Below are 26,216 nucleotides of genomic sequence, written 5' to 3'. Positions count from 1 at the left end.
ATAATTCAATTCACAGTGTTTCATTCTAACATATAGTAAATTGTTGATAGATATTAAAACTAATTTATTTTTAATCTAACCTGCTCATTCTCCATGCTTAACTCTTTGTATCAAATCATTCCCTCTTTATTTCTGTAACACAGACAACCTCTTCATTTGGTGGGGTGGGGGTTCACTTTTCTAGAAAATTAATTAAACTTAGTTAAAACATTTTCACTTTCATCAATATATATTAAATGTTAGCACAGGTATTCATGCTTACAAAGCACTGAAGTATTACTGATCTAATTGCTAATGCTTTCCACACCACTTGAGTAGATTAGAGCCTTCTATTTCACACATTTAATGATAATGTATAAAAATATATGGCAATTCAATGCAATTATGAAGTTTTCAAATAAGCCATAAGATATTGGAGCAGAAGTAGGTCATTTGGCCCATCGAGTCTGCTCTGTCATTTCATCATGGCAGATCCATTTCCCTCTCAGCCCCAATCTCCTGCCTTCTCCCCGTATCCTTTCGTGTCCTGAACCTATTAAGCTCTGCCTTAAATATACTTAATGACTTGGCCTTCACAACCCACCTCTGGCAACAAATTCCACAGATTCAAATTCCTCTTCATCTCCATTCCAAATGGACATCGCACTATTCTGTGGCTGTGCACTCTGGTCTTAGTCTCCCCCACTATATGAAACATTCTGTCCAAGTCCACTCTATCAGCAGGTATCAGAAAGGATCTGGTAAGTGTGGACTGGGACAGAGTGCTTTCTGGCAAGAGTGTGCTTGGTCAGTGGGAGGCTTCAAAAGTGAAATTTTGAGAGTACAAAGCTTGTACGTGCCAGTTAGAATAATAGGCAAGGATAGCAAGTTTAGAGAACTTTGGTTTTCAAGAGATATCGAGGGCATGGTTAAGAAAATGAAGGAGGTGCATAGCAGGTACAGGCAGGAAGGAGGAAATGACAAACTTGAAGAGTAAAAGAAATGCAGGAAAACAATTAAGAATGAAATCAGGAGGGCTAAAAGAAGGCGTGAGGTTGCTCTAGCAGACAAGGTGAAGGAGAATCCCAGGAGCTTCTACAGATGTAATAAGAGTAAATGGACAGGAGTGGCCATCTATGCATGGAGATGAAAGAAATGGGGGGCATCTTAAATTAATTGTTTGCATCTGTATTTACATGGGAAATGAATACATTGTCTAGAAAAGTGAGGTCATTCACCATATATAGATCGCAGAGGAGATGTTTGGTTGTCTTGAGGAAGATTAAGGTGGATAAGTCCTGAGGGCGTGACAAGGTGTTAACTCGGACCATCTGGAAGGCTGCTGCAGAAATTAATGAGGCCAGCAAAGATATTCAAAATGTCCTTAGGCATGGGTAAAGTGCCGGAGGATTGCAGGATAGCTAATGTTGTTCTGTTGTTTAAAAAATGCTTTAAGAATAAGTCAGAAAATGATAAGCCAGTAAGCCTGTCATCAGTAGTGGGTAAGTTATTGGAAGGTGTTCTAAGACACCAGAAATATAAGTATTTGGATAGACATGGACTGATTAGGGATAGTCAACGTGGGTTTATGCGTGGTAGATCAGGTCTAACAATTTTAGTAGAGGTTCCTGAGGTTGTTGACAGGAAAGTTGATAAAGGCAAAGCAGTGGATGTTGTCTACATGGACTTTAGCAAGGCCTTTGACATGGTCCCACATGGGAGGTTGGCCAAGAAGGTACAGTAACTTGAGTTCAAGATGAGGTAGTAAATTGGATTAGACATTGACTTTGTGAGAGAAGCCAGAGAGTGCTAGTATATAATTGCCTCACTGACTGGGGGCCTGTGACTAGTCGTGTGCCACACGGATCGATGCTGGGTCCATTGATGTTTGTAATCTATATCAATGATCTGGATAGTAATGTGGTAAACTGGATCAGCAAATTTGCAGATGACACCAAGGTTATAGCAAGATCTAGAGTAGCAGGAAAAATGGGCTGAACAACAGCAGCTTAAAGAGAATATAGACGTGTGAAGCGTTGCACTTTGGGAGGACAATGGCAGATGGAATGCAGAGGGGTAGGACTTACATGGTGAGTGAGCAGTACGACACTGAGGAGTCTAGTGGAACAGAGGGATCTGAGAATACAGATTCATAATTCCTAGGCCTTCATAAATCAGAGTACTGAGTACAGGAATTTGGATGTTATGTTGATGTTGTATAAGACATTAGTGAGGACTAATTTAGAGTATTATGTGCAGTTTTGGTCACCCACCTACAAGAAAGATGCCAATAAGATGGAAAGAGTGCAGAGAAAATTTACAAGAAACTTGACGACCTGAGTAATAGGGGGAGATTGAATAGGTTAACACATTATTTCTTTAAGCATAGAAGAATGAGGGGAGATTTGATGGGGGTATACAGAATCATGAGAGGTATAGATAGGGTAAATGTGAGCAGGATTTTTCCAGAGGTTGGGTGAGACTACAACTAGAGGTCATGGGTTAAAGGTGAAAGATGAAATATTTCAAGGGAACATGAGGGTGAACTTCTTCACTCCAGTGGCTGTGAGAGTGTGGAATGAGCTGCCAGCAGAAGTGGTGGCTACGGGTTCAACATTTAAGAGAAGGTAATGGTTGAGAGGGGGATGGGGAGCTATAGTCCAGGTGCGGGTTCATGGGACTAGGCAGATTAACAGATTGGTATGGACTAGATAGGCCAAATGGCCTGTTTCTGTGCTGTAGTGTTCTATGACTATGACTACAAACTGCTTTCGTCTCCTTCCCAATGAGGATGAAGAGCCATCAACAGAAATATATTTCTGTTTTCTTTCCCACAGTGACAGCCTGATCTGCTGAGCATTTCCTGCAATTTTCATTTTTTCTAATGGACCCATCATGACTGTGTACACAGTTGCAAATTGTGCCTTCTAGTACTACATGGGGTACTTCCTCATAGCTTCAGCAAGGTCAATGTTGGGGGGATGGCAGGAGGATGCCATAACTGTGTCAAGAGCACTTGGGCCTGCTTAGATGATTTCTCTTTCAGTCAGAGGACTGAGGTGTTGAAAAGCAACCAGGCACGCTCATTCCCTGAGAGGTAGCCACTAAGAGCTATGGAGCTTGTTAATTGGGACAGGAGAAGGAGGATTAATGGAGACACAGAAAAATGCAGGTGCAAAAATATGAAGCAATAAACAATCTGCTGGAGGAACTTAGTGGGTCGAGCAGCATCTGCGGGAGAAGAGGAACTGGCAACGTTTTGGGTCAAAACTCTGTATCAAGACTGAGATGCCCATGAACAGCAGACAATGGAGTCAAAATTAGCAAAAGAAGCATAAAGACAGAAAAGAAATTTGAGAGGCAAGAGAGGTAATGCAGTATAAGACAACAGAAGCAGAGGATAAAAGCAGGAAAACTGGCAGAGGCAGGTCTAGCATGGAATGGTTAAGAGGCAGAGCAAGTCTGATCCAGGATAAAGTAATCATGAGACGAGGATAACATGAAACAGAGAACTTAATTCACTTTGTACATAAAACACATCAAAGATTAGAAGGAGTTATCAATTAACCAGTAGAGAGAGAGAAAAATAATATTACTACCTTAAAATCTGAGATACTAAGGGCAGAAGAGGTCTGAGGCAACCAATTGCTTCAAATGGCTGTGAAGCAGACACAGGAAGAAATGATGATTTATGAGGAAGTGAAAATGCAAGTCAGTACTGTGTGACTTAACTCATTCATTTTAAGGCATTTCGAAATAATGGATACAATAATACGAAAACTCCAATGTTTTGTCACTGTTTTAAATTCTAGTTTATAATTAATACTAAAGCGATGTAGTAAACCAAAAGTTGCAGTCATTTGTCTGTGTCCTTTTAGCCAGCAGACTATTTATATCTTGCAAAAGTCGGCCTTTTGTAACCGTATCTCACAAATCTAAAGCCCTCTTAGGCTTTTGCTGAACTCTGCCCTGAAAGAAGCTGGATCTCTCCCTTGCATGTAAATATTTTATGCACTACTTACAGTAATATAAGAAAAATACGATGAAAGATTTACAAAATATCCATCACTTGCCTACTGCAACATAGCATAGTGCTAAGGGATTTGGACTGCATGTGCATACACAAATGTTCTCGAGAGTGTTTGATAACAGCCCCATCAAAGACACTCCTGCAATCACTTTGGCAAAAGCTTCCCTTCCTCTAATGCCTACAGCTGGCTCCTCGTAGTTCAAAGAGCTGAACTGCATCCATCCACCATCAAGCTGACTGAACATTAAGGATTGTTTACAGACAACATACTATGGTAAAATTGTTAATTAACTTTGCAAATATTTAAACAAAGTGCTAAATTCAGATCAGACATCGCACATTTGATTACACATGCTTACAGATGAAGCTACAATATCATTAACTTAATAATGTGGTAACCTATTGCCTAGAAATTTCTTACAGTGGTAATGCTAAATTGGGTTCTAGAGAAGTGGCATTGCAGTCTTCTGCCTCTAGAATGCAGCTTCTATTGAGAAGTTAAACTGTGGAAATAGAGAGCAACATACTACAGCTAGAATACTGAGAGTATGCATCCACAAATCAGAAGGGCATTTTTAAGTTAACAGAACAAAATTCTGTTTGGAAGAGGCAACGGATTAGAACATATGCAGAACTTAAGCTAGAATAATGCACATGAGGCCTTCCGTTGGCCCAGTTTACCATGGATGCTGTGTCCCAGCGATCTACATGATACACAAGCCAGGGCAGGATGACAAGGAGAGCAAGCCGTTGCCCATGTAGAAGGCTCACCCCCTCCATACAACTGATGAATCCAAAGAAGCAACAGAGACTGATACAGTTTGGCATCAGTGACGTCACAGGAGTTGTCAGTCAAAGTTGAACTCAATGTAGGACTGCCTTATGGACTCCAGCTCTGGATTTTTCTGCGGGGTTTACTCCCAAAGTCTTCCCTGTGAGTTGGTATAGACACAAGGCAGCAGAGGCTTGAGATCAGAGTTGCCCTTCTCCAACCACATTGACAAGCCCCATCTACCTGAACCTATAACTCTGTCCTGTAAATTGAAATTTTATGCCCATTTATGCTCAGTCTGTAGCTAGGGTTCCAAACAATATAGTATATTATAAATCTTGCTATGCAAGGTACAGTATTTTCAAGGTATAATTTTGATTGTTAAGAGAACAATCCGAGTTTAGTTTAACAGACCAATGTATCAGAATTTACTTAATTTGAGTTCTTCAAAACTTCTAAAGTGAAATTTCAAATATTGTTCTATCATTCAAGCTTTCATCATAGAAATGGGAAATGTACTGTAGTTGCAAACTTGTTGACCCCAGGCACAAACAAAGATTGGTACCTTTAGTTTAAACTGAATATGCAAAATATAAAACAGAATTTATTATTCACCGTATCAAATTTGTTGACACAATAAATGCTTCAAAGCCCTGAATAAATACATTCAAGATCAGTTGAAATAATGCAGATGCTTCCAATTCACTACCTATAAGGTCTTTCCAATTACAAAATACACAAAAGCTCAGTGAAAAACAGTTAGTACAGATATAATTAAAATCTGAAGCATAAACATAATGTAGAAGGTTATGCACTGCCTGTGAAAAGTGGCTAATTCAACAATTAACAAGACCTTGGCAGCAAATATCAAAGTATTTTTCTGCCTAAGCCCTTTAGAGATATTATATTCCTGATGCACCATCAATAACTCTCGGAGATGGGAGGCGAACGATAGGCTTTTATTAGCTGCAAGAGACCGATTAGCAGCAAGAGACCACCACATAACATCCTGGAGACTGAGGGAGGAGCAGTGCCTCCAATCGCCTTTATACAGGGGTCTGTGGGAGGAGCCACAGGAGCAGTCAACAGAGGGGCATGTCCAGACAGGTATATGTAGTTCACCACAATTCCCATATCCATTAATCTGGAGAAATAAAATTTAAATTAGAAACAAGTATCACAATGTATTGTAAACCTGGATTCAGAACTCCATCAGAATTTAGAACATGATCCATTCAAAAAATAAATAAAAGCCACTCTGACATTATATAAAGCAATTTAAATGCATTCAATGTTAGGCAGTCTGCAGTCATGAATGAAAGGAACAACATTAAAATATATTAACATTAAAACATATAACTATCAGTTCAAAAAGTCCACTTGCAATAATTTTTCATTTCCAGGGCATTTTGTCTCCCTTTGGAGGGAGTTGCTCCATTTGTCTCAGTTACCTACAGGAAATCATTCAGGCTAATGCCTGGTGTCAATCTGAAAGCTTCTAACAAGGGTGGCACAGTATTATCTGGATACCCTTAAAAATACCTAAAAACAGATTCCAAATAGACTCCTGACAGAGGTGTACAAGATAATGAGAGGCATTGATTGTGTGGATAGTCAGAGGCTTTTTCCCAGCGCTGAAATGGCTAGCACGAGAGGGCATAATTTTAAGGTGCTTGGATGTAGGTACAGAGGAGATGTCAGGGGTAAGTTTTTTTTTTTACGCAGGGTGGTGAATGCATGGAATGGGCTGCCAGCAGTGGTGGTGGAGGCAGAAATGATAGGGTCTTTTAAGAGACTCCTGGAAAGGTACATGGAGCTTAGAAAAGTAGAGGGCTATGGGTAAGCCTAGGTAGTTCTAAGGTAAGGACATGTTCGGCACAGCTTTGTGGGCCGAAGGGCTTGTATTGTGCTGTAGGCTTTCTATGTTTCTATGCTTAAGCCTTGTACCAGTGAAAGTTGTCGGGGAAACATGAATCTGTATAGGCAAGGGTAACACTCGCCCTCAGCCTATTCACTAGAGATAGTTCATTTACTTAGTGTTGTTTAGTTTCCATGATATTATGAATCCAAAATGACTCAAAGAGCAAGTAATGCACAGCTTGTTACATTAATGTGTGATGAAAGGTCCCTAGTCTGACCACAGATATCTGAAAGAATACTTCAGTCCTGACTAATGCATGCAAATGTAAAAACTAAGGCAAAAATATCTGCAGCCAGATTTTGAGATCTCCACCATCCCAGAATATGATTTAAGCTCATTTGTTCAACTCTGCAGTATCAAGGGTGAGAGCACTGGAAACATCAAAAGCAAACAATTTACTGGCTGTACAGCTGACAGAACACTGTTTAGCTGTCCCTCCAGCCAAACTGGTTCACAATTAAATATAATACCAGTATTTACAATGGGGGGGGGGGATTCTGTCCACAAAAGGCAGGTCACTTTAGTACTGTAGTAACAAGTGCAGGTTCAAAGCAGCCACTGCAATAAATCAATAAAATGGTCAGCAGATCTGGGAAAATTTTAGGGAATTATGTTAAGGAAATCTGGCAGTTAAATGTTTTCTTAAATGTAGGTACTAACTTTGCAAAATAGCATATCTGTTTAAACAAACACACATTGGGAGTAATTCATTCATTCACGGTCCCTGACCCTCCGAATTGTAGTTGTTGCCTCCCGTTTCTAACCATGATGTTAATCCATCTATCACTTTCAGTCTCTGTCTGCCTCTGCTTCTTTTTCCTTCCAGCCCTCCAGTTGTAACTAAATGTTCTAATGTCTCTCTTCGCATGTTGTGTCCAAAGTATTTTGATTGCTGTTTTCTGATTTTTTTAAGTAATGTACATTTTGTTTTTGTTCGCTGTAGAACTTCTTCATTGGTTATCCTGTCTGTATATGATATGCATAGCATTCTTCAAGGAACCACATCTCTGTTGCATTGATTCTTTTTTCCATTGCATTTGTGATGGTCCATGACTCGCAGCCATACATCAATATAGGAAAATGTAGCAGCTGAGAGTTCTAAGGCGGATGTCAATTGCTATTTTCTTGTTCGTTAGGATGTTTCTCATTTCTGTAAATGCTGTTCTTTCCATTGCTATTCTTGCTTTTACGTCTGTTTTGCATTTTACGTCTGTTTCAAATGCGACAAATTCGCATTTGTCGGTGTCAGTGCTATGCAATTGCTCAGCAAAAGGAGGTGTAAGGCGCTCCTTCTGTCCGATAGCCTACAGGTCACCCTTGGGCAAGGTGTCACGTGAAGCCATTGTTTGCAGGTGATGGATGGTTTTACAAGCAGATTCTACAAATTGGAATTTATGGTTGTAAAACTGAAAACACTGGGCAGATGAATCTGCTGATCAATGGCCAGGGTTACCCATCCGTAATGGACATTGCAACTGAAGGAGGCAACAGGAAACCTCTTCAGTATTAATCCCTTGTACAACCATGAACTCAAATCAACTATGGGAGTAATTAGAGATGTTTAAAAACTACATGAATTATTTCATGAGTACATTCCATGTGGCAGTGAATGTGAGGGAGAAAATAAATGCATTTATATGATATCTTTCATAATTTAAGATGTACTGAGGCAATTTACTAAATTATATTTTAAAACATACCCACTTTTGGAATGCAAGAAGTTAATTTGCACAAAGCAAGATCCCCAGGACAATGAGGATATAAATAAACAGATATTCTGTTTCAGGAAATTGATTGTAGAATAATTATTGCCAAGTAACTGAGTTTTCCAACCTGCTTTTATTCAAATGATGTTTTTTAATGTCTACATAGAAAACCAATTTAAAGCTTCATCCTTCCAACAACGCTACACATCAGTCCATTTATATTCTATTATGAATATTGTACTAAAAAGTGACATCCCTCAGGCTTCTGTATCTTCTTCCAGATGGTAGCAACAAGAACAAGGCATAACCTGGGTGATCTGGGTCCTTGATGATGAACACCACCTTTTTGAGGCATTGCTCCTTTAAGATGTCCTGGATCCTACGGAGGCTAATGCCCACGATGGAGCTGACTAAGTTTACAACTCTCCTCAACTGGTGTCATTATTATTTCAAAGCTTTCTATGTAATCTTGAGGCTATGTTCATTTGTTCTAAGTCTCACCTAGCAGTGGAAACAAATTTCCTGCCTCTATCTGATCTATTCTTTCATAATTTTATGTGTTTCTATAAGATCTCCTCTCATTCTTCTGAATTCCAGCAAGTATAGTCCAAGGCGATTCAATCTCTCCTCATAGTCTAACCCCCCCCATCTCTGGAATCAACCTGGTGAACCTCCTCTGCACCACCTCCAAAGCCAGTCTACCCTTCCTCAAGTCAGGAGACCAGAACTTTACACAGTACTCCAGGCACGGCCTCACCAGTACCCTGTACAGTTGCAGCATAACCTCCCTGCGCTTAAATTCAATCCTTCTAGTAATAAAGTCGGGTATTTTATTTGACTTCATGATAGCCTGCTGCACCTGAAAACGAACCTTTTGTGATTCATGCACAAGCAGTCCCAAGACCCTCTGCACAGCAGCATCCTGCAATTTTTAATCATTTAAATAATAATCTGCTCTTCCATTGACAAGCATTTATTAATTTTATATATAAAGAAAACTATGTTCCATGTGTCTGAGCATGCTGATTGTGTACCTAATATAAAATAGGACCAAAGGGAGAAGTTCAATTAAATGCTAAGGTGCAAAGCAGTTTATTGAAAAATCCAGTTCTTCTTATTAAAAAGAACATACAGTGGATTCCTGTTAATTGGGCCATTGGTTAATCAGAGCAACCGCTTATTTAAGACAATTCTTAACAAACAAAAATGAATTAAATAAACAGCTAGGAATCCCTTCATTTATTTAGGACACTTTGCCGCTTAATTGGGGCAGGAGACCATTGCCAAACAGTTTCTAACCAGCTTCAGATAGGTGCACTTGTGTGGTCATTAGACACCACACCATGCTTAGACTGAACAGTTTTTAAATAGCGTCATTGCATGTGCATGCATTCAAAGAGCAGGGATTTTTGGCACTGATGGGTGGCGAGAAATAAGCAGGAAGACAATTCAGAACCTTTCACTGCAGTTTCGAGCATTCAGGCTTGGAGATGTCAGAAACGGCCAGCAAAGAAAATGAAACAATTATACTACTTCAACAAATTAGAAACTACGAAGAATTTGAAGGTATCAACAATCATCCTGAATGTAACAATGAAAATGATGATATGGAGGATGCAATCATCGATAACTGTATGAAGGCAGTCCATGATCTACATTAGACGTCTGTGCTGACTTTGTTCACTTACAGTCACGGCAGATGAATTCCTACATCGATAAGTATTAGGAGCAAATACACATTTTATAGTACTGTCGTAGTATTGATAGTGCTCTAATTTGTTCTGTATTTCACTTAAATACATGATTTCTTACTCAGCTAAACGGTAGTTTGTCATTTTTATACATTTTTAGCTATTTCCCTGAAATTGTGGCCAAAATGTACTGGTACTGATGTGTCCCAATGAAGAAGAATCCACTGTATTTGCATGTGTTAAGTCACCATGAAGACATGACACCGTGTGCAATATCCCCAGATATCATCACACTCAGTACCTCTGCAATTCAAAATTAATTGGTTTCCGATTTCAAAAGTTTCCTGCACAAAGCAATAATTGAGTATAGACACAATCTGAGGCCCTGATTTCATAGTGATTAAATTTAATGTTATTAAACCGTCACAGTATCATTACATTTACCATGCATAACATTTGAGTCCCCTAATCCTGCACTTGTCTGTGTGTCTATGCAATCTGTCATGCTTGCTTACTTATGAACATAATTCTGTGCCACAATTCAAATGGCAATGTATACATAAAAAGTACTGAAATTACCCTTCGAAATAAGTATCAGAATTTTTCCTCTCCTTGTTAGCAGCATCCATCCATCTGATACTTATTTAAATGACCCTGACTCAGGAAAACCGCACCTTTGAGTAAAATACAGGAGAGGGTGCAGCATAAATTCCCTTGGTACACCAACATTTATGAATATTTCACCACTTAAAACAAACTCTGTTTTTTTCTATTCTTCCTATCTTTCACAGTTTGTACATCTACCACCATCTTTGCTAGTAACAAACTTTGTCCCTCTCATTTTTTCTCAAGTAGATTCGATAATCAGCGAATATAAAAAATGATTTCCTTACAATCCCACAAAGCCCACGGCATTAACAATTATCAATCATTCAGTCTCCCTGTAGCACTTCACTAATACACCACAAAGCTAAAGGCAGCAAGTTTATTTCTATTCTCTATTTTTCATCTTCACCCACCTGCTTCAAGCAGGCTTCAATTATAACAGTGTCTAATGTGGTAACCTGTCTCAATGACTATTGTGCAGTAGCAGTTACTGTATATCTACAATGATGAAGTGCTTTGAAATGTTGGTAAAGAAACAAATCAACTCCTGGCTGAGAAATGACTTTGATCCACTCTAATTTGCCTACTATCACAGCAGGTAAATAGTAGATCCCATTTCATTGGGTCTTCATTCAACCCTGAAACATCTGCACAGTGAAGATGCATACATCAGGATGCTCTTCATTGACTATACCTTGGCATTTAATATTATCATCCCCTCAAAACTAATCTATGAACTTCAAGAACTTGGTCTAAATACCTCCTTGTGCAATTGGATCCTCAATTTCCCCACTTGCAGACCCCATGCAGTTCAGATTGGCAACAACATCTCCTCCACAATCTCCATCGGTACAGGTGCACCACACGGCTGTGTGCTTAGCCCCTGCTCTACTTGCTTTACACTTATGATTGAGTGGCTATGTACAGCTCCAATGTGATAATTTAAGTTTGCTGATGAGACCACTGTCATTGGCTGAATCAAAGGTGGCAACAAATTAGCAAATAGGAGGGAGATTGAAAATCTTCCTGAGTGCTGCCACAATAACAACCACTTACTCAATGTCAGCAAGACCAAAGGAGCTGATTATTGACTTCAGGAGGTGGAAACCAGTGGTCCATGAGCCAGTCTTCACTGGTGGATCAGAAGTGGAGAGGGTCAGCAGCTTTAAATTTCTTGGTGTTATTACTTCAGCGGATTTATCCTGGATCCAGCACATAAGTGACTTTATGAAGAAAGCACAATTTGGCATATCATCTAAAACTGCGACAAACTTCTTTATATGTGCAGAGGAGAGTATATTAACTGGTTGCATCATATGGGAACGCTGTCCTGGGGGAACATACCTTATTCTGATTGTCAAAAGGCACTTCCATTGTGATTGGTTAGTTTAGAAGCTGCAGCTACTTTTCCCACTGGATAGATGCCTTGTGTCCAATTTCAAATATCCTGCATATATAAAATTGTACGTGGAAGAGACTTTCCCTCTTCTTCGTTTAAGGCAAGACTATTGGGAAGGCAAACTCTGTGTGCACGTTTAAATAAGTATGTTGTTGAGTATTCAGCTTTGTAGTGTCTGTAACTTGGGGAATATGAATGAATAGTCAAATTTTTATTCTTTGTAAATAAATGATTAATATACCTATTCACAGAGAGTGCTTTCTGTATCACTTGACAGATCCGTGAACCTAAATGAACATTACAAATACCAATGCCCTTGAATGGAACATCCTACAAGAAGCAGTGGATATGGCTCAGCCCATCACTGGTAAAGTCCTCCCAACACTGAGCACATTTACATGGAGCACTGTCGCCGTAAATCAGCATCCATCATCAAGGACCCTCACCATCCAGGTCATGCTCTCTTCTCACTGCTGCCAACAGCAAGAACATACAGGAGCCTCAGAGACCACACCACCAGGTTCAGGAGCAGTTATTAACTCTCAACCATCCAGCTCTTGAGCCAGAGAGGACTTCGCTCAACTTCACTTACCCCATCACTGAACTGTTTCCACAACCTCCGGACTCACTTTCAAGGACTCTACGGCTCATTTTCTCGATATTTATTGCTTATTTATTTACTATATTATTTTGGTTTTGTATTTGCAGTTTGTTGTCTTTTGCACATTAGTTGTTGTCCGTCCTACTGGGGCATTTTCATTGATTCAATTATCCCAGGGTGGCATATATGTACTTCGATAATAAATTTACTTTGAACTTTGAACCAAATAAATTTTGTAAGAAAAGGGTTGAACAGACTCATGGCCTTCTTCAATACTGCAATGATTATATAATAAAGATGTGTGTTACAAAGCCATACACACTGTAAAGAATTGTTAATTAAATCATCTGAGAGTGAGTATAGAGGACAGATAAAACTGAGAACAGATGGTACGTTCCTTTTAGCTGCAACGTACATACATATGAACGACTGTCATTTAGCTCCAACCAATTCTACTAATGTCCTTCAAGGAAGGAAAGCCACTATCCTAATACAATGCAACTAAGGAGGTGCAATGAAATATGGCATTTCTAATTGACATCTACATCCTGAGATGGTGACAGATGAATTTCACTCGCAATATTTGATAATAATTATACCATGTCTTCATGCCAGCAATTAATTTTTTCATAATTCTTGAATTTTAATCAAATTACTTCCAAATTAGCAAATATTATTTTAGTTCATAAGGTGCAAACTTAATAGGATTTAAAAATCAGATTAAATTTACATTAACTCTTAGATTATAATATTACTATTTTCATCTGGTTATTAAAGTCTTCAACAAATTCACTTAATATTAAACAGAAAAATTAAGAACTAGGAATAAGGGCACTGGGGTGATGATACACAAAGAATAATGGAAGAGCAAATCTATTATATCACACAAGTTAAATCAGTTTTTTTTACAATAAAATACTCTTATATATTATTGCTGTATTAACATAGGTACATCTGAAACACTCTCTTCCAAGCTCTGTCAGGAAAGATAATAGCCAAAGAGAGAAAAAGATTTAAAGATGTGGTCAAAACTTCCTTTAAAGTTGTAACATTTCCCAAGAGTTTTGGGAAACTGCTAACTATTACCGGTCAAAACTGAAAAGCAGCACACAGGATGGAACTGAAAACCTCAATGCCATGAATTAGAAGCACCCCGAAGCCCTGTGTTGGTGATGGAGTGAGTGGACTACCTCCCTAATTGCCCATCCACTTGCCCCAGCAACCTTCTGCTGCCCCATCTGGCAGATCACATTTGGAAACTGGAGCTGGAACTTAATGAACTACAGATCATTCAGGAGGCTGGGGAGTTGATGCCGGAGTTGTAAGGAGGCAGTCACACCTAGGCTGCAGGATGTAGGTAGCTGGGTGACCTCAGGAGAGGGAAAGGAAATAGGTAGACAGTACAGCATACCCCAGTGGCCACTCAGGTCACATATACCTTTCTAGATAGTGTTGGGAGCAAATGGAGAAAGCTATAGTGGCCTGGTCTCTGACACTCAGTCTGCTGTGTTGCTCAGAAGAGAAGTGGGGAGAAGAGGAGAGTGATAGTGAAATGGGATTCTTTGTCAGGGTAACAGATCAGAGATTCTGTGGATGTGAAAAAAACTCCTCGGTGGTATGTTGCCTACCATGTGTGAAGCTCAGGGGCATCTCCGATTGAGTTCACTCAAGACAGCAGCCAGACAAGATATACACTAGTACCAATGACACAGATAGCAAAAGGAATGAAGTCTTGAAGAGTGAATATAGGGAGCAGGTAGGAAGGTAAAAAACAGAACCTCATGAAGTAACCTCTGGATCGCTGCCTGTGCTCTGTGCCAGTGAGAGTAGGAATAGGAACGTGACAGACAAATATGTAGACCAAGAGTTGGTGCGGGTAAGGGTTCATTGGGATTTCTCCTGGGGAAAATATGACCCCGTACAAAAGAGATTGATTACACCTGAATTTAAGAAGAACCAATGTTGGTCTACCTACCAATGTAGGTCTACTAGAGTTGTTGGGTAGGGTTTAAATTAGGTTGGCAGGGGTTGATAACCAGGGGGAAAGGTCAGAGGATAGGGCAATTGGTGTAAAGGTCGATGCAATGTGCAGTGAGACTGTGAGGAAGGATAGGTAGTGGACAGGACATAAACACAGTTAGCTAGATGGGTTGAAATATGTTTACTTCAATGTGAAAAGTATCAGGTACAAGAGTGATGAACATGGAGCATGGATCATTACATTGAACTACGATATTGGAGCCATTATAGTGATTTGGTTGTTACAAGGGGATTACTGGCTGCTTGATGACCCATGTAATAGATGTTTCAAAAGTGACAGGGAGTGTGGGTGGGTGTAGTGTGGAGTGGCATTGCTAAACAGGGATAGTATCACAGCTGCAAAAACAGAGGACATCCTGGAGAGAGCGTCTACTGAGTCAGTGTGGATGGAAATCAGAATCAGGATGGGAGCAATCACTCTTTTGGGAGTATTTATACCCCATCCCGCCCCCGCCAAAAACAACTAAGACACTGAGGAGCAGATAAGTTGGCAGATTTGGAAAGGTGCAAAAATAACAATGTTGTTGTCATGGGTGACTTCAACTTCCCTAATATTGATTGGCATCTACTCATACCAAAAGTTTCAGTGGGGTCAAATTCGTTAGGTATGTTCAGGAAGGATCCCTGACACAGACTGTGGGCAGGCCGACTAGAGGGGACACCATACTGGATCTATTACTAGGCAATGAATCTGGTCAGATGATTTGGTAGGTGAACATTTCAGAGATAGTGTCCACAACTCACCGACCTTTAGCATAACCATGGACAAGGACAGAAGACAAATTTGTTTCAGTGTTCACCAGGAAGAGGGATTTTGACAAGTGTGAGGTCAACATAGAACAGGCTAATGTGCTGGAGAATGTTGAGGTTAAGAAAGGTGTAGTACTGGAGCTCTGAAAACACTTAGATAGATAGATGAATCACCAGGACAAAATGGGAAATATCCCAGATTACAACGGAAAACAAGGGAAGAAATTGCTGGGATGTTGACGATGTCCTTTATTTCTTCCCTGGCCACAGGAGTAGTATCATGGCAAATGGTAAATGTTGGTACATTGTTCAAGAAAGGGAAAAGTGCTGGGAATTACAGATTAGTGGGCCTTATGCCAGTGCTGGGCAAAGCAATGAACCTAGATGCTTAGGGTCAGGAGTTATGAGCATTTGCAGAAACATAGTCTTATTAGGATTTTATGAGGGGTAAATTGTGCCTCATAGGCCTGATTGAGATTTTCAAGGAGGTGACAAAACTAATTGATGAAGATAGAGAGGTGGATGTGGTGTCTGTGGATTTTAGAAAGGCATTTGACAGGGATCCCCATGGTTGGCTCAAGCAGACAGTCATGAAGCATGGGATTCAAGGAAATTGCTCTGCTCGGATTTGGAAATGGCTGGCCAACGTAAGGCAGCGGGTATAGTTGATGCAGCATATTCTGCCTGAAGATTCATGACTTGTGGTTTTCTGCAGGGATCTGATCTGGGACCCTATGCTATTCGTGATTTTGTTTAACTGACTTGGCTGATGAAGTGAGGGGTTAGTGAGTTTGCAGATGAAACAAAGGTTGGAGGTGTGTGGATAGTGTAGAAGGTTATCATAGATTAAAACGGGTTATAGAAAGGATGCAGAGTTAGGTGGAAATGTGGCAGATGGAGTTCAATCTGGAGAAGTGTGAACTGACACGCTTTCCAAGATCAAACTTGAAAGCAGAATACAAATGGCAAGATCCTTATCAGTGTAGAGGAACAGAGGTATTTCGGGGTTCAAGTACGCAGTTTCCTCAAAGTTACTGCAGAAATTGATAGGGTGATTAAGAAATTCTATGGTGTGCTGGCCTTCGTTAGTCAAGGGATTAAGTTTAAAAGCCACAAGTTAACATTGTAGCTCTATAAAACTCTGGGTAGGCCACACTTGGAATATCACATTACATTCTAGTCACATTATAGGAAGGATGTGGAAGCTTTAGAGAGGGTGCACAAGCAATTTACCAGGATGATGTCTGGAATACAGAACATCTTATGAGGAAAGGTTAAGTGAGCTTGGGCTTTTCTCTTTGGAGGGACAGGGGATAAGAGGTGACTTGATAAAGGTGTATAAAACTGAGTGACATAGATACAGTAGGTAGCCAGCACCATTTTCCAGGGTAGCAATGGCCAATACCAGAGGTAAGTGGACGAAAGCTTAGTGGGGAGGGGACAGGAGGGAACTAGGTAGGTTTTTTTCCAAACAGAAAGTGGTGGGTGTCTGGATCGCAATGCCAGGGGTAGAGGTACAAGAGGGGCATTTAAAAGACCCAAAAGTACATAGATACGAGGATGTAAGGAAAATAGAACATCATGGGCTGTGTAGGATGCAAGGGTTAGATTGATCGTGGAGTAGCTTAATATGGGTTGGTACAACATCCTGGGCCAAAGGGTCTGAACTGTTCCATGTTCTGTATAATCCGATTTTTCAGTAATTTTCTTTTCCCTGTTGTTTCAGCAAAAACAAAATCCTTCAGTGGCAGTCTGCAGTTCTCTTGGATACAACCTACAAAACTTCCCCAGAAATCTGTGTGTCCTGATGCAACAATTTGCCCTCTTGAGAAACCAATAAGGAGACCTCAACAGCAACAAGAACAAGTCTGCAGCCACGCTTGTCGGAGACAGCTTACTTCTGTTACTGTTGCAAAAAGAGGAAAAAGCACCAAGGACAAGTTTCATTCTGCACGTCACAAAGATATTTGTATGCCTATGTAATAGAGAAATATGGTTCTAGCATTCAGAATTGTTACAGTTGAATATAAAAAGTATAGCACATACAAGTAAAATTCACCTCAAATACAGAAAATTAGATCAATACTTCCAGAAGTTAAAAGTTATCAGCACAGCAGCAATTGCTTTATAATTTACCAATCACTGCTACAAATGCTTACACAAATTTTGTGGTGAGTATTGTCCACTAAGTCAAAGAAAATTCTCAGTGCCACAGTACTGTGGAAAATTGGGCCCATATCCTGTATATCCAAGTTACTATAACAACCACAAGATTAAGATCAAATAAAAAAGTGCCACATGCCAACAGATGCAAATTAAGATAGTAGCATGCATTTCCTTCAGATGGAGAGCTGAATCAAGAAAACTGGAAACATTAACTCTGTGTTTCTCATCTGATTCTACTTGCTTGGCATTCTCATCATTTTTTCCTTTTACATCAGATTTCTACATGCAGTTATTTGCTTCTTAATCCTTGTATTTTGCTATTTCAGATCTTATTTTTCTATACTGCCTTTTATTAAATTATGAAGCCAATGTTTATCATGACCATCCTTTATCAATTTCAACTCAATCTCCATTGTGAATTTCACTGGGAAGCCCTGAAAAAACAGAGAAGATTCACAATGTGCAATTAAGTTTCTCACTGAGTAGATTCAGGTAGAAGAAGAATTTCATACTACCTGTTAGTTATAATTACTGCCTGCCACCAGCAGTTCCTGTTCATTGGCTGCACATATTAACCAAGGGACTGAAATAGTTTTAAATTGCATTTCTAATAGCTAACAAAAAAGAGAGATGGATCGTACCCAGTTATCTGCCTTTGTCTACCTTTGAAAAGAGCATCAATATCAAACTATGAGAACACAGAACCTGCAGGTTTTTGACGGTGCTCTGAAATGCTTGGTAGGAGAGAGACAGGCCGTTCCATATCCTCAAGAAAATCACATGTTCTTCAGACTAATGATGATAAAACCATAGAAGCCAATGTCAGTGCCACAAATCCAAGATTATAGATTAAATAAATCTGGATCAAAAGGCTGTTGTTGATATGAAACAATCAGAATACCCAAAAGCACACCACTCACCCTGTGCATTAAAGTACATCAGGAAGAAAACATACCTATTTTACTCACTTTGGTCAACAAGCAACTCCAGACACACAGACATAGAGTTGACTCAATGTTGCTTTATGAAGTCCAACAGCACTGCAAATCTACTTTCACCACATGGATTATGGCCAGGAGATGAAGCTGGTATTTAATTGTTTATCCAACTACTGGGTTAGAAGATTTGTGCAGAGGCAATATTGGTTGTACTTCTCCAGCATTTAGTTACCTTCCTGCAAGTTGTCCCTGCCTCTAATGCATTAGGAGGACAGGGTTCACTGCTGCTTGCAGACAGGAGGTTTGGAGCTGGGCTTGATATCCAACTATAGAAATATTGTATTAAGCCAGCAACCAAGACAATATTCATTTAGTTATAATTTTTCAGAAAAAATAGTACGTACAATTTTATTCATTTTACTTCATTGTAAATGTCCTAAGGCCAATGTAAGGGAAGGGAAGCAGAGTTTTATCAATGTCCAGCAGCAAAAATGGTTAGTTTTATCTTCAATGTTGCCGTATTAAAGAAACCCTGGATCTTTTGCCCTTCCCTAATAATAAAAAACACAAATTTTTTTGAAGGTCACGGGACTGCAGGAAATATTTGTTCTTCTTCCCAGGTTGCCAGTAACCTATGAAGTGTAGAAGCAAACTGCTGTGAAACTAATTAGGAGAAAATGCTCAGAAACTGTAGAAATATTGATTATTCTTTCGCCTTACAGATGACAATTTTCTCATGATAATGTAAATGATTCAAGGATTCTGTAGGTTACAGCACAATAAAAAGATCAAACGTATCTGAGTCAAAGCAATCTTTCCCAGGGTCATATCTGCCTGGTTGCATTAGTTATTTGTGGAACACTGCACAGGTTAAAGATTAATAAAGCTTTTACGCAAATTTTAAAATGTAATAGAAATAAAACTTACAATGCATAATATCATTTGTTTTTACCCAAAAAAATTGAACCACAAACTTACATACAAAATTTAAGACATGAGGGACTCAGTTGATTAATCAGTTCAGAAGTTCTAATAAGCTCAGAATTTATAATTTTATATGGCTTTGCACAACTTAAGAAAGCCATCTGAACTGATATCGAGATGGTGAAAGATTATGTAACTCAAGGATTTATCGCCAGTAGTAAGTCTTTTAAAGGCACTAAAACTAAAGCAAAAATTCATGAACATCAGGCTCAAAGCTCCCACCAGCGACATATGTGATGTGCTGATGATTAATGACAAATTAGTCTTCTGAACATTGATCAATGAACAGAAACCTGGTGAAAGCTTTTAATATCATCCATGGTTTTCCAAATGGAACTATGTAAATCTAGAATCGTGTTCTGCAGATTAGTAAAATAGCACCAATTTCTTCTGGCAATTCCAACTAAATATCAATCTTGGTCATGCTATTCAGGCCAAGCCTTTTGCAGGTACGGGGAAACATTTGACTGTTCCCCACCCGGAACCTTCAATCTTACGATTTCCTCCGGACTGCTGATTGACTGAGGCTTGTAGAAGCAAGAATATGCTGAATGGGCTGAAGGGCATGAATTAGGAGGCAAGAAATAAAATAGAGCAACACTACAATAACTCTTAAAAGTAAACAAGTTTTGGATTCATTCATTAATACGATTCCTAAAAAAACTGCAAGAAAGTTCAAAATGTTATTTTCCAGGAACTTATGACAACATAAATCCTGTTATAAAAGCTTCTTTCCACTCCTATGATAATACAAACTAATTTATAACAATCACTATTTCATTGGGGACAGCTTTTCCATCCACACTACAACACTGTATTGACCCAGTCATTTACATATTTCCTATGTAAACCATAATTTGCTAGAAACACATAGGTGGTCAAGCAGCATCTGTGGAAAGAAAACAAGAGGCTACATTACAGTTTACCTTCATCAGAATTAATGAGATTTCTTTAGCCTGAGACATTAACTCAACTTCTCTCCCCACATATGCTGCCTGACTTGCTGAACGTTTCCAGCATTTTTTGTCTTTATTTCACATTCCAGCATTTTTCTTAGCTTTCAATTTGTATTTCCTACATAGATTTTATTTGATATGGTGAGAAAAATGCTCATAATCTCCAGATGAATCATCAGGCTGTTCTGCCAGCACTTCTTTCCTTAAGAACCCTGTTCCGTAGATTGATAAAATAGTAGCAATTTCTTCCAAATGTCAATCTTAGTTATGCCATTGGGGCCAAGCCTTGTGGCAGCCTGGAGCTACCCTCAACTATGTAGTAACTGCCTCAAATTTGATCACAGGCAAATGAATGAAGTAGCTGAACCTGTCTGAGGTCTAGTCAATGTTCTCCTTTTGCAGTCAACATTAAGAAGTCGGAAAATTGTCTTTGATCAAATCTGAGGCAGCTTCCTCATGATTGCAGGTACCTCAGGGATCAGTGGATTGTACCACCAAAAAGAAAATTTGTTTATGACTTCCATTAATGCAGAACCAAGAAGTAATTTGATTTTCAAACAATACTTTTCAGATATGCTCTATAGATTATCAATGATAATCCATTTATGGTCATTCAGAATGTAGGAAAATGAACAGCTTACAGTTCAGGCTGAGGCACTTGATCAGGACTAGACTTGGCTTGAAATGTTAACTGTTCATTTCCCTCCACACATGCTGCCTGACCCAGCATTTTGCATGTTGAACCAGATTTCCAGTATCTGCAGTATCCCTAGTGCCCCAGTTTAACACCATAGAACTGAATTGAATTGACTTTATTAATTACATCTTCGTATACAGTGGCATACAAAAGTTTGGGCACCCCGGTCAAAATTTCTGTTGCTGTGAATAGTTAAGTGAGTAGAAGATGAACTGATCTCCAAAAGTCATAAAGTTAAAGATGAAACATTACTTCCAACATTTTAATCAAGAATAGTGTATTATTTTTGTTTTGTACAGTTTTAGAGTAAAAGAAAGGAAAGGAGCACCATCAAAAGTTTGGGTACCCCAAGAGATGAGCGATTTCAGATAATTTTTACTAAGGTCTCAGACCTTAATTAGCTTGTTAGGGCTATGGCTTGTTCACAGTCATCGTTAGGAAAGGCCAGGTGATGTAAATTTCAAAGCTTTATAAATACCCTGATTCCTCAAACCTTGTCCAAACAATCAGCAGCCATGGGCTCCTCTAAGCAGCTGCCGAGCAATCTGAAAATTAAAATAAATGATGCCTACAAAGCAGGTGAAGGCTAAAAGAAGATAGCAAAGCGTTTTCAGGTAGCCATTTCCTCAGTTCATAATGTAATTAAGAAATTGTTCAGCACGGACTAGAAGGGCCGAGATGGCCTGTTTCCATGCTGTAATTGTTATATGGTTATAAATGCAGTTAACAGGAACAGCAGAGGTCAATTTGAGGTCTGGAAGCCCAAGCAAACTTTCCGAGACAAATACTCTTAGGATTTCTAGAAAGGCAAATCAAAACCCCCGTTTGACTGCAAAAGACCTTCAGGAAGATCTAGAAGACTCTGGAGTGGCGGTGCACTGTTCTACTGTGCAGCGACACCTGCACAAATATAACCTTCATGGAAGAGTCATCAGAAGAAAACCTTTCCTGCGTCCTCACCACAAAATTCAGCATCAGAAGTTTACAAAGGAACACCTAAAAAAGTCTGATGCATTTTGGAAATAAGTCCTGCGGACTGATGAAGTTAAAATAGAATTTTTTGGCCGCAATGAGCAAAGGTATGTTTGGAGAAAAAAGGTGCAGAATTTCATGAAAAGAACACCTCTCCAACTGTTAAGCATGGGGGTGGATCAATCACGCTATGGGCTTGTGTTGCAGCCAGTGGCACGGGGAACATTTCACTAGTAGAGGGAAGAATGAATTCAATTAAATACCAGCAAATTCTGGAAGCAAACATCACACCATCTGTAAAAAAGCTGAAGATGAAAACAGGATGGCTTCTACAACAGGATAATGATCCTAAACACACTTCATAATCCACAATGGACTACCTCAAGAGGCGCAAGCTGAAGGTTTTGCCATGGCCCTCACAGTCCCCCAACCTAAACATCATCGAAAATCTGTGGATAGACCCCAAAAGAGCAGTGCACGCAAGATGGCCCAAGAATCTCACAGGACTAGAAGCCTTTTGCAAGGAAGAATGGGTGAAAATCCCCCAAACAAGAATTGAAAGACTCTTAGCTGGCTACAGAAAGTGTTTACAAGCTGTGATACTTGCCAAAGGGGGTTTTACTAAGTACTGACCATGCAGGGTGCCCAAATTTTTGCTTCAGACCCTTTTCCTTTAATGTTATTTTGAAACTGTAAAAGATGGAAATAAAATGTAATCTTGCTTAAAATATTAAAGAAATGTGTCATTTTTTACTTGCTTAACTATTCACAGTAACAGAAATTTTGACCAGGAGTGCCCAAACTTTTGCATACCACTGTACATGTGGAATAAAATTCTTTGCGTTACATCTTCATCTAAGTGTGTAATGTGCAATTTATAGTAATTTGTAATAAATAGTATATACAACAGTATAGTCAATATAACATAGAAATACAATTGTATCAGTGTGAATTAATCAGTCTGATGACCTGGTGAAAGAAGCTGTCCCAGAGACTGTTGGTCCTAGCTTTTATGCTGTGGTACCGTTTCCCAGATGGTAGCAGCTGAACAGTTTGTGGTTGGGGTGACTCGAGTCCCCAATCATCCTTCAGGTCCTTTTTACACACCTGTCTTTGTAAATGTTCTGCATAGTGGGAAGTTCACATCTACAGATGTATTGTGCTCTCCACACCACTCTTTGCAGAGTCCTGAGATTGAGGGAAGTACAGTTCCCATAGCAGGCAATGATGCAGCCAGTCAGGATGCTCTCAATTGTGCCTGGGTAGTTCTAAGGGTTTGGGGGCCAATACCAACCTTCTTCAACCGTCTGAGGTGAAAGAGGCTGTTGTGCTTTTTTCATCACACAGCCAGTATGTACAGACCGCGTGAAATCCTCAGTGATGTGTATGCTGAGGAACTTAAAGCTGTTCACCCTCTCAACCCTAGATCTATTGACGTCAATAGGGATTACCCTGTCTCCATTCCTCTTGTAGTCCAGAACCATCTCCTCTGTTTTTGCGACATTGAGGGAGAGGTTGTTTTCTTGACACCACTGTCAGGGTGATGACTACCTCTTATACTTTATGGCTAGATTCATGCTTACAATGCCTATAAAAAGAATTCACCCATTTGGAAGTTTTCGTGTTGCATTCTTTTACAACACTGAATCACAATGGATTTAATTTGGCTTTTTTTGACACTAATCAACAGAAAAAGACTCTTCAATATCAAAGTGAAAACAGATGTCTACTAAGTGATTTAAATTAATTACAGATATAAAACACAAAATAATTGATTGCATCTGATCACCTCTTTTAATATCACATCAAGTCATCACAGGTGCAACTAATTGGTTTTAGAAGACACATAATTAGTTATAAGAAGATGCCCGTGTGCAGTCAAGGGGTTTCAATTGATAGTAGTAAAAATACACCAACTGCTGGTGAGTCAGTATCCTAGCAAAAATGACAACCATAAAGACAAAAGAACACTTCAAGCAAATCCTGGAAAAAAACCTGATGCAGTCTGACTTGGGAGTAGATTTTGTTTTCCAGCAAGACAATGACCCTACGCATTGTTACGTACCCCGTAACTGAGTCACTTACCAGCAAAGATAGAGAGGCCCATTGAAGTCTGATGGTACTATTTTTAACAGTATTTATTGATAAAAATACACAAAATAATATCAATGCAAACGTACAGATAATATACTTCATCAATACTAAATCTAAAAGCGCGGGTATAATAATAATCAATAAGAAATAGCTCTATCGTTGTCTAGGGGATAATGTATTGTCCGATGGAAATATAAAAGTCACTGTAGTTCATTCGAGCTGCAGCTTTTTTTTTGGTTGGAGAGAAAGACGGGTTAAAACTTGCCCATTCCTTTTATGATGTCAATCCTTCGAGAGTCGTTGGGAGTTGATTTCCCCGTTGTTAGCTAAAAACTGTTCTGCCGTGGTAAAAGGCCCACCGATTCCGGGGCAAATGGAAAAGGACGCACATGGCCTTTCCACCAGTTTTTGCTATTACGGGATCGCTGGCGTTTCTTCTGGTGCATCTAAAGGGGCTGTTCCTCAGACCCTCTTTTATCCTGACTCACAGGGTCTCAGATGTCAATCAGGGTGGGATGATGCAATCCCTCCACCAACCCCCCCCCCCCCCCCCCTCGGTTCATTGCCTGGGGGCTTCGAGGCATCGTACAGGATTCAATACACAATTCCGTCTCCAAGAGACAATAGCCGTTATCAATGGTTCCGCCTTTCGGAGGCCAGGACACATTCCAAACTCTATGTGGATTCTGCATGTCTTTCTCTTATTTCCTGGGTCTCCTGACTCGAATCAATAGCGATCCTGCGATTCTCAAAAAGGAGGGGGCCACGGGCGTAACAGCATAAAGCCAAAACTATACAGGAATGGCTTAAAAACAATGAAGTTAATGTTCTGGAGTGGAGAAGGCAGTGCCCAGTCCTCAATCCAATTAAGAATTTGTGGCTGGTCTTGAAAAGAGCTGTTCACTCATGATCCCCATGCAATCTGATAGAGCTTGAGCAGTTTTGTAAAGAAGAATGGGGAAAAACTGCAGTGTCCAGAGGTGCAAAGATGATAGAGACCTATCCACACAGACTCAAGACGTAATTGCTGCCAAAGGTGCATCTACTAAATACTGAATCGAAGGGAGTGTATGCTTAAGCAATCAATTATTTTGTTTTATATTTGTAATTAATTAAAATCATATTGCAGAGGTATGTTTCATTTTTACACGAAAGAGTTTTTTCTGTTGATCAGTGTCAAGAAAAGCCAAATTAAATCCACTGTGATTCAATGTTGTAAAGCAATTAAATATGAAAACCTTCAAGGGGGGGGGGGGGGTGAATACTTTTTACAGGCACAATATATCTGTCGATAGACATAATCCATATCATACCTGCTACAAGAACAAATGTTGTAAATTAAGTACAACAGTTTAACTGGCCATTTCAAGAAGCATTTCACTAGGACCAGAAATTGCAGTCAACGTAAGACCATAAGATATAGGAGCAAAGTAGAAAATTTGGCCCATCGAGTCTACTCCGCCATTCAATCATGGATTGATCCAATTCTTTCAGTCATCCCCACTCCTCTGCCTTCTCCCCATACCCTTTGATACCCTGGTTAATCAAGAACCTATCTATCTCTGCCTTAAATGCACCCAATGATTTGGCCTCCACAGCTGCTCGTGGCAACAAATTCCACAGATTTACCACCCTCTGACTAAAGTAATTTCTCTGCATCACTGTTCTAAATGGACGTCCTTCAATCCTGAAGATTTGCCCTTTTGCCCTAGACTCCCCTCCCCTACCATGGGAAAAAACTTTGTCATATCTAATCTGTTTAGGCTTTTTAACATTTGGAATGTTTCTATGAGATCCCCCCTCATTCTCCTGAACTCCAGGGAATACAGCCCAAGAGCTGCCAGATGTTCCTCATACAGTAACCCTTTCATTCCTGGAATCATTCTCGTAAATCTTCTCTGAACCCTCTCCAAC

General features: G+C 39.6%; 1 protein-coding gene across 4 annotated transcripts in view; it reads right to left on the bottom strand.

The window, feature by feature from the left end:
- The window catches only part of slc36a4 (solute carrier family 36 member 4), a 264,779-nt gene that overhangs the window by 102,825 nt on the left and 135,738 nt on the right, over positions 1–26,216 (bottom strand). Inside the window, exon 11 of one of the 4 annotated variants that reach the window (XM_073043344.1) lies at positions 125–180. The exons of the other annotated variants lie outside the window; for them this stretch is intronic. Coding sequence (XP_072899445.1) covers positions 179–180 — 2 coding nt within the window. The 3' untranslated portion in view covers positions 125–178. Of the gene's footprint in view, positions 1–124; positions 181–26,216 lie in introns of those variants that run through there. 4 annotated transcript variants of the gene reach the window in all.

The sequence above is a fragment of the Hemitrygon akajei genome, chromosome 4 (genome assembly GCF_048418815.1).
Source record: "Hemitrygon akajei chromosome 4, sHemAka1.3, whole genome shotgun sequence".
In the NCBI taxonomy this organism is placed as follows: Eukaryota; Metazoa; Chordata; class Chondrichthyes; order Myliobatiformes; family Dasyatidae; genus Hemitrygon; species Hemitrygon akajei.
This window is presented reverse-complemented; position numbering and strand designations above follow the sequence as displayed.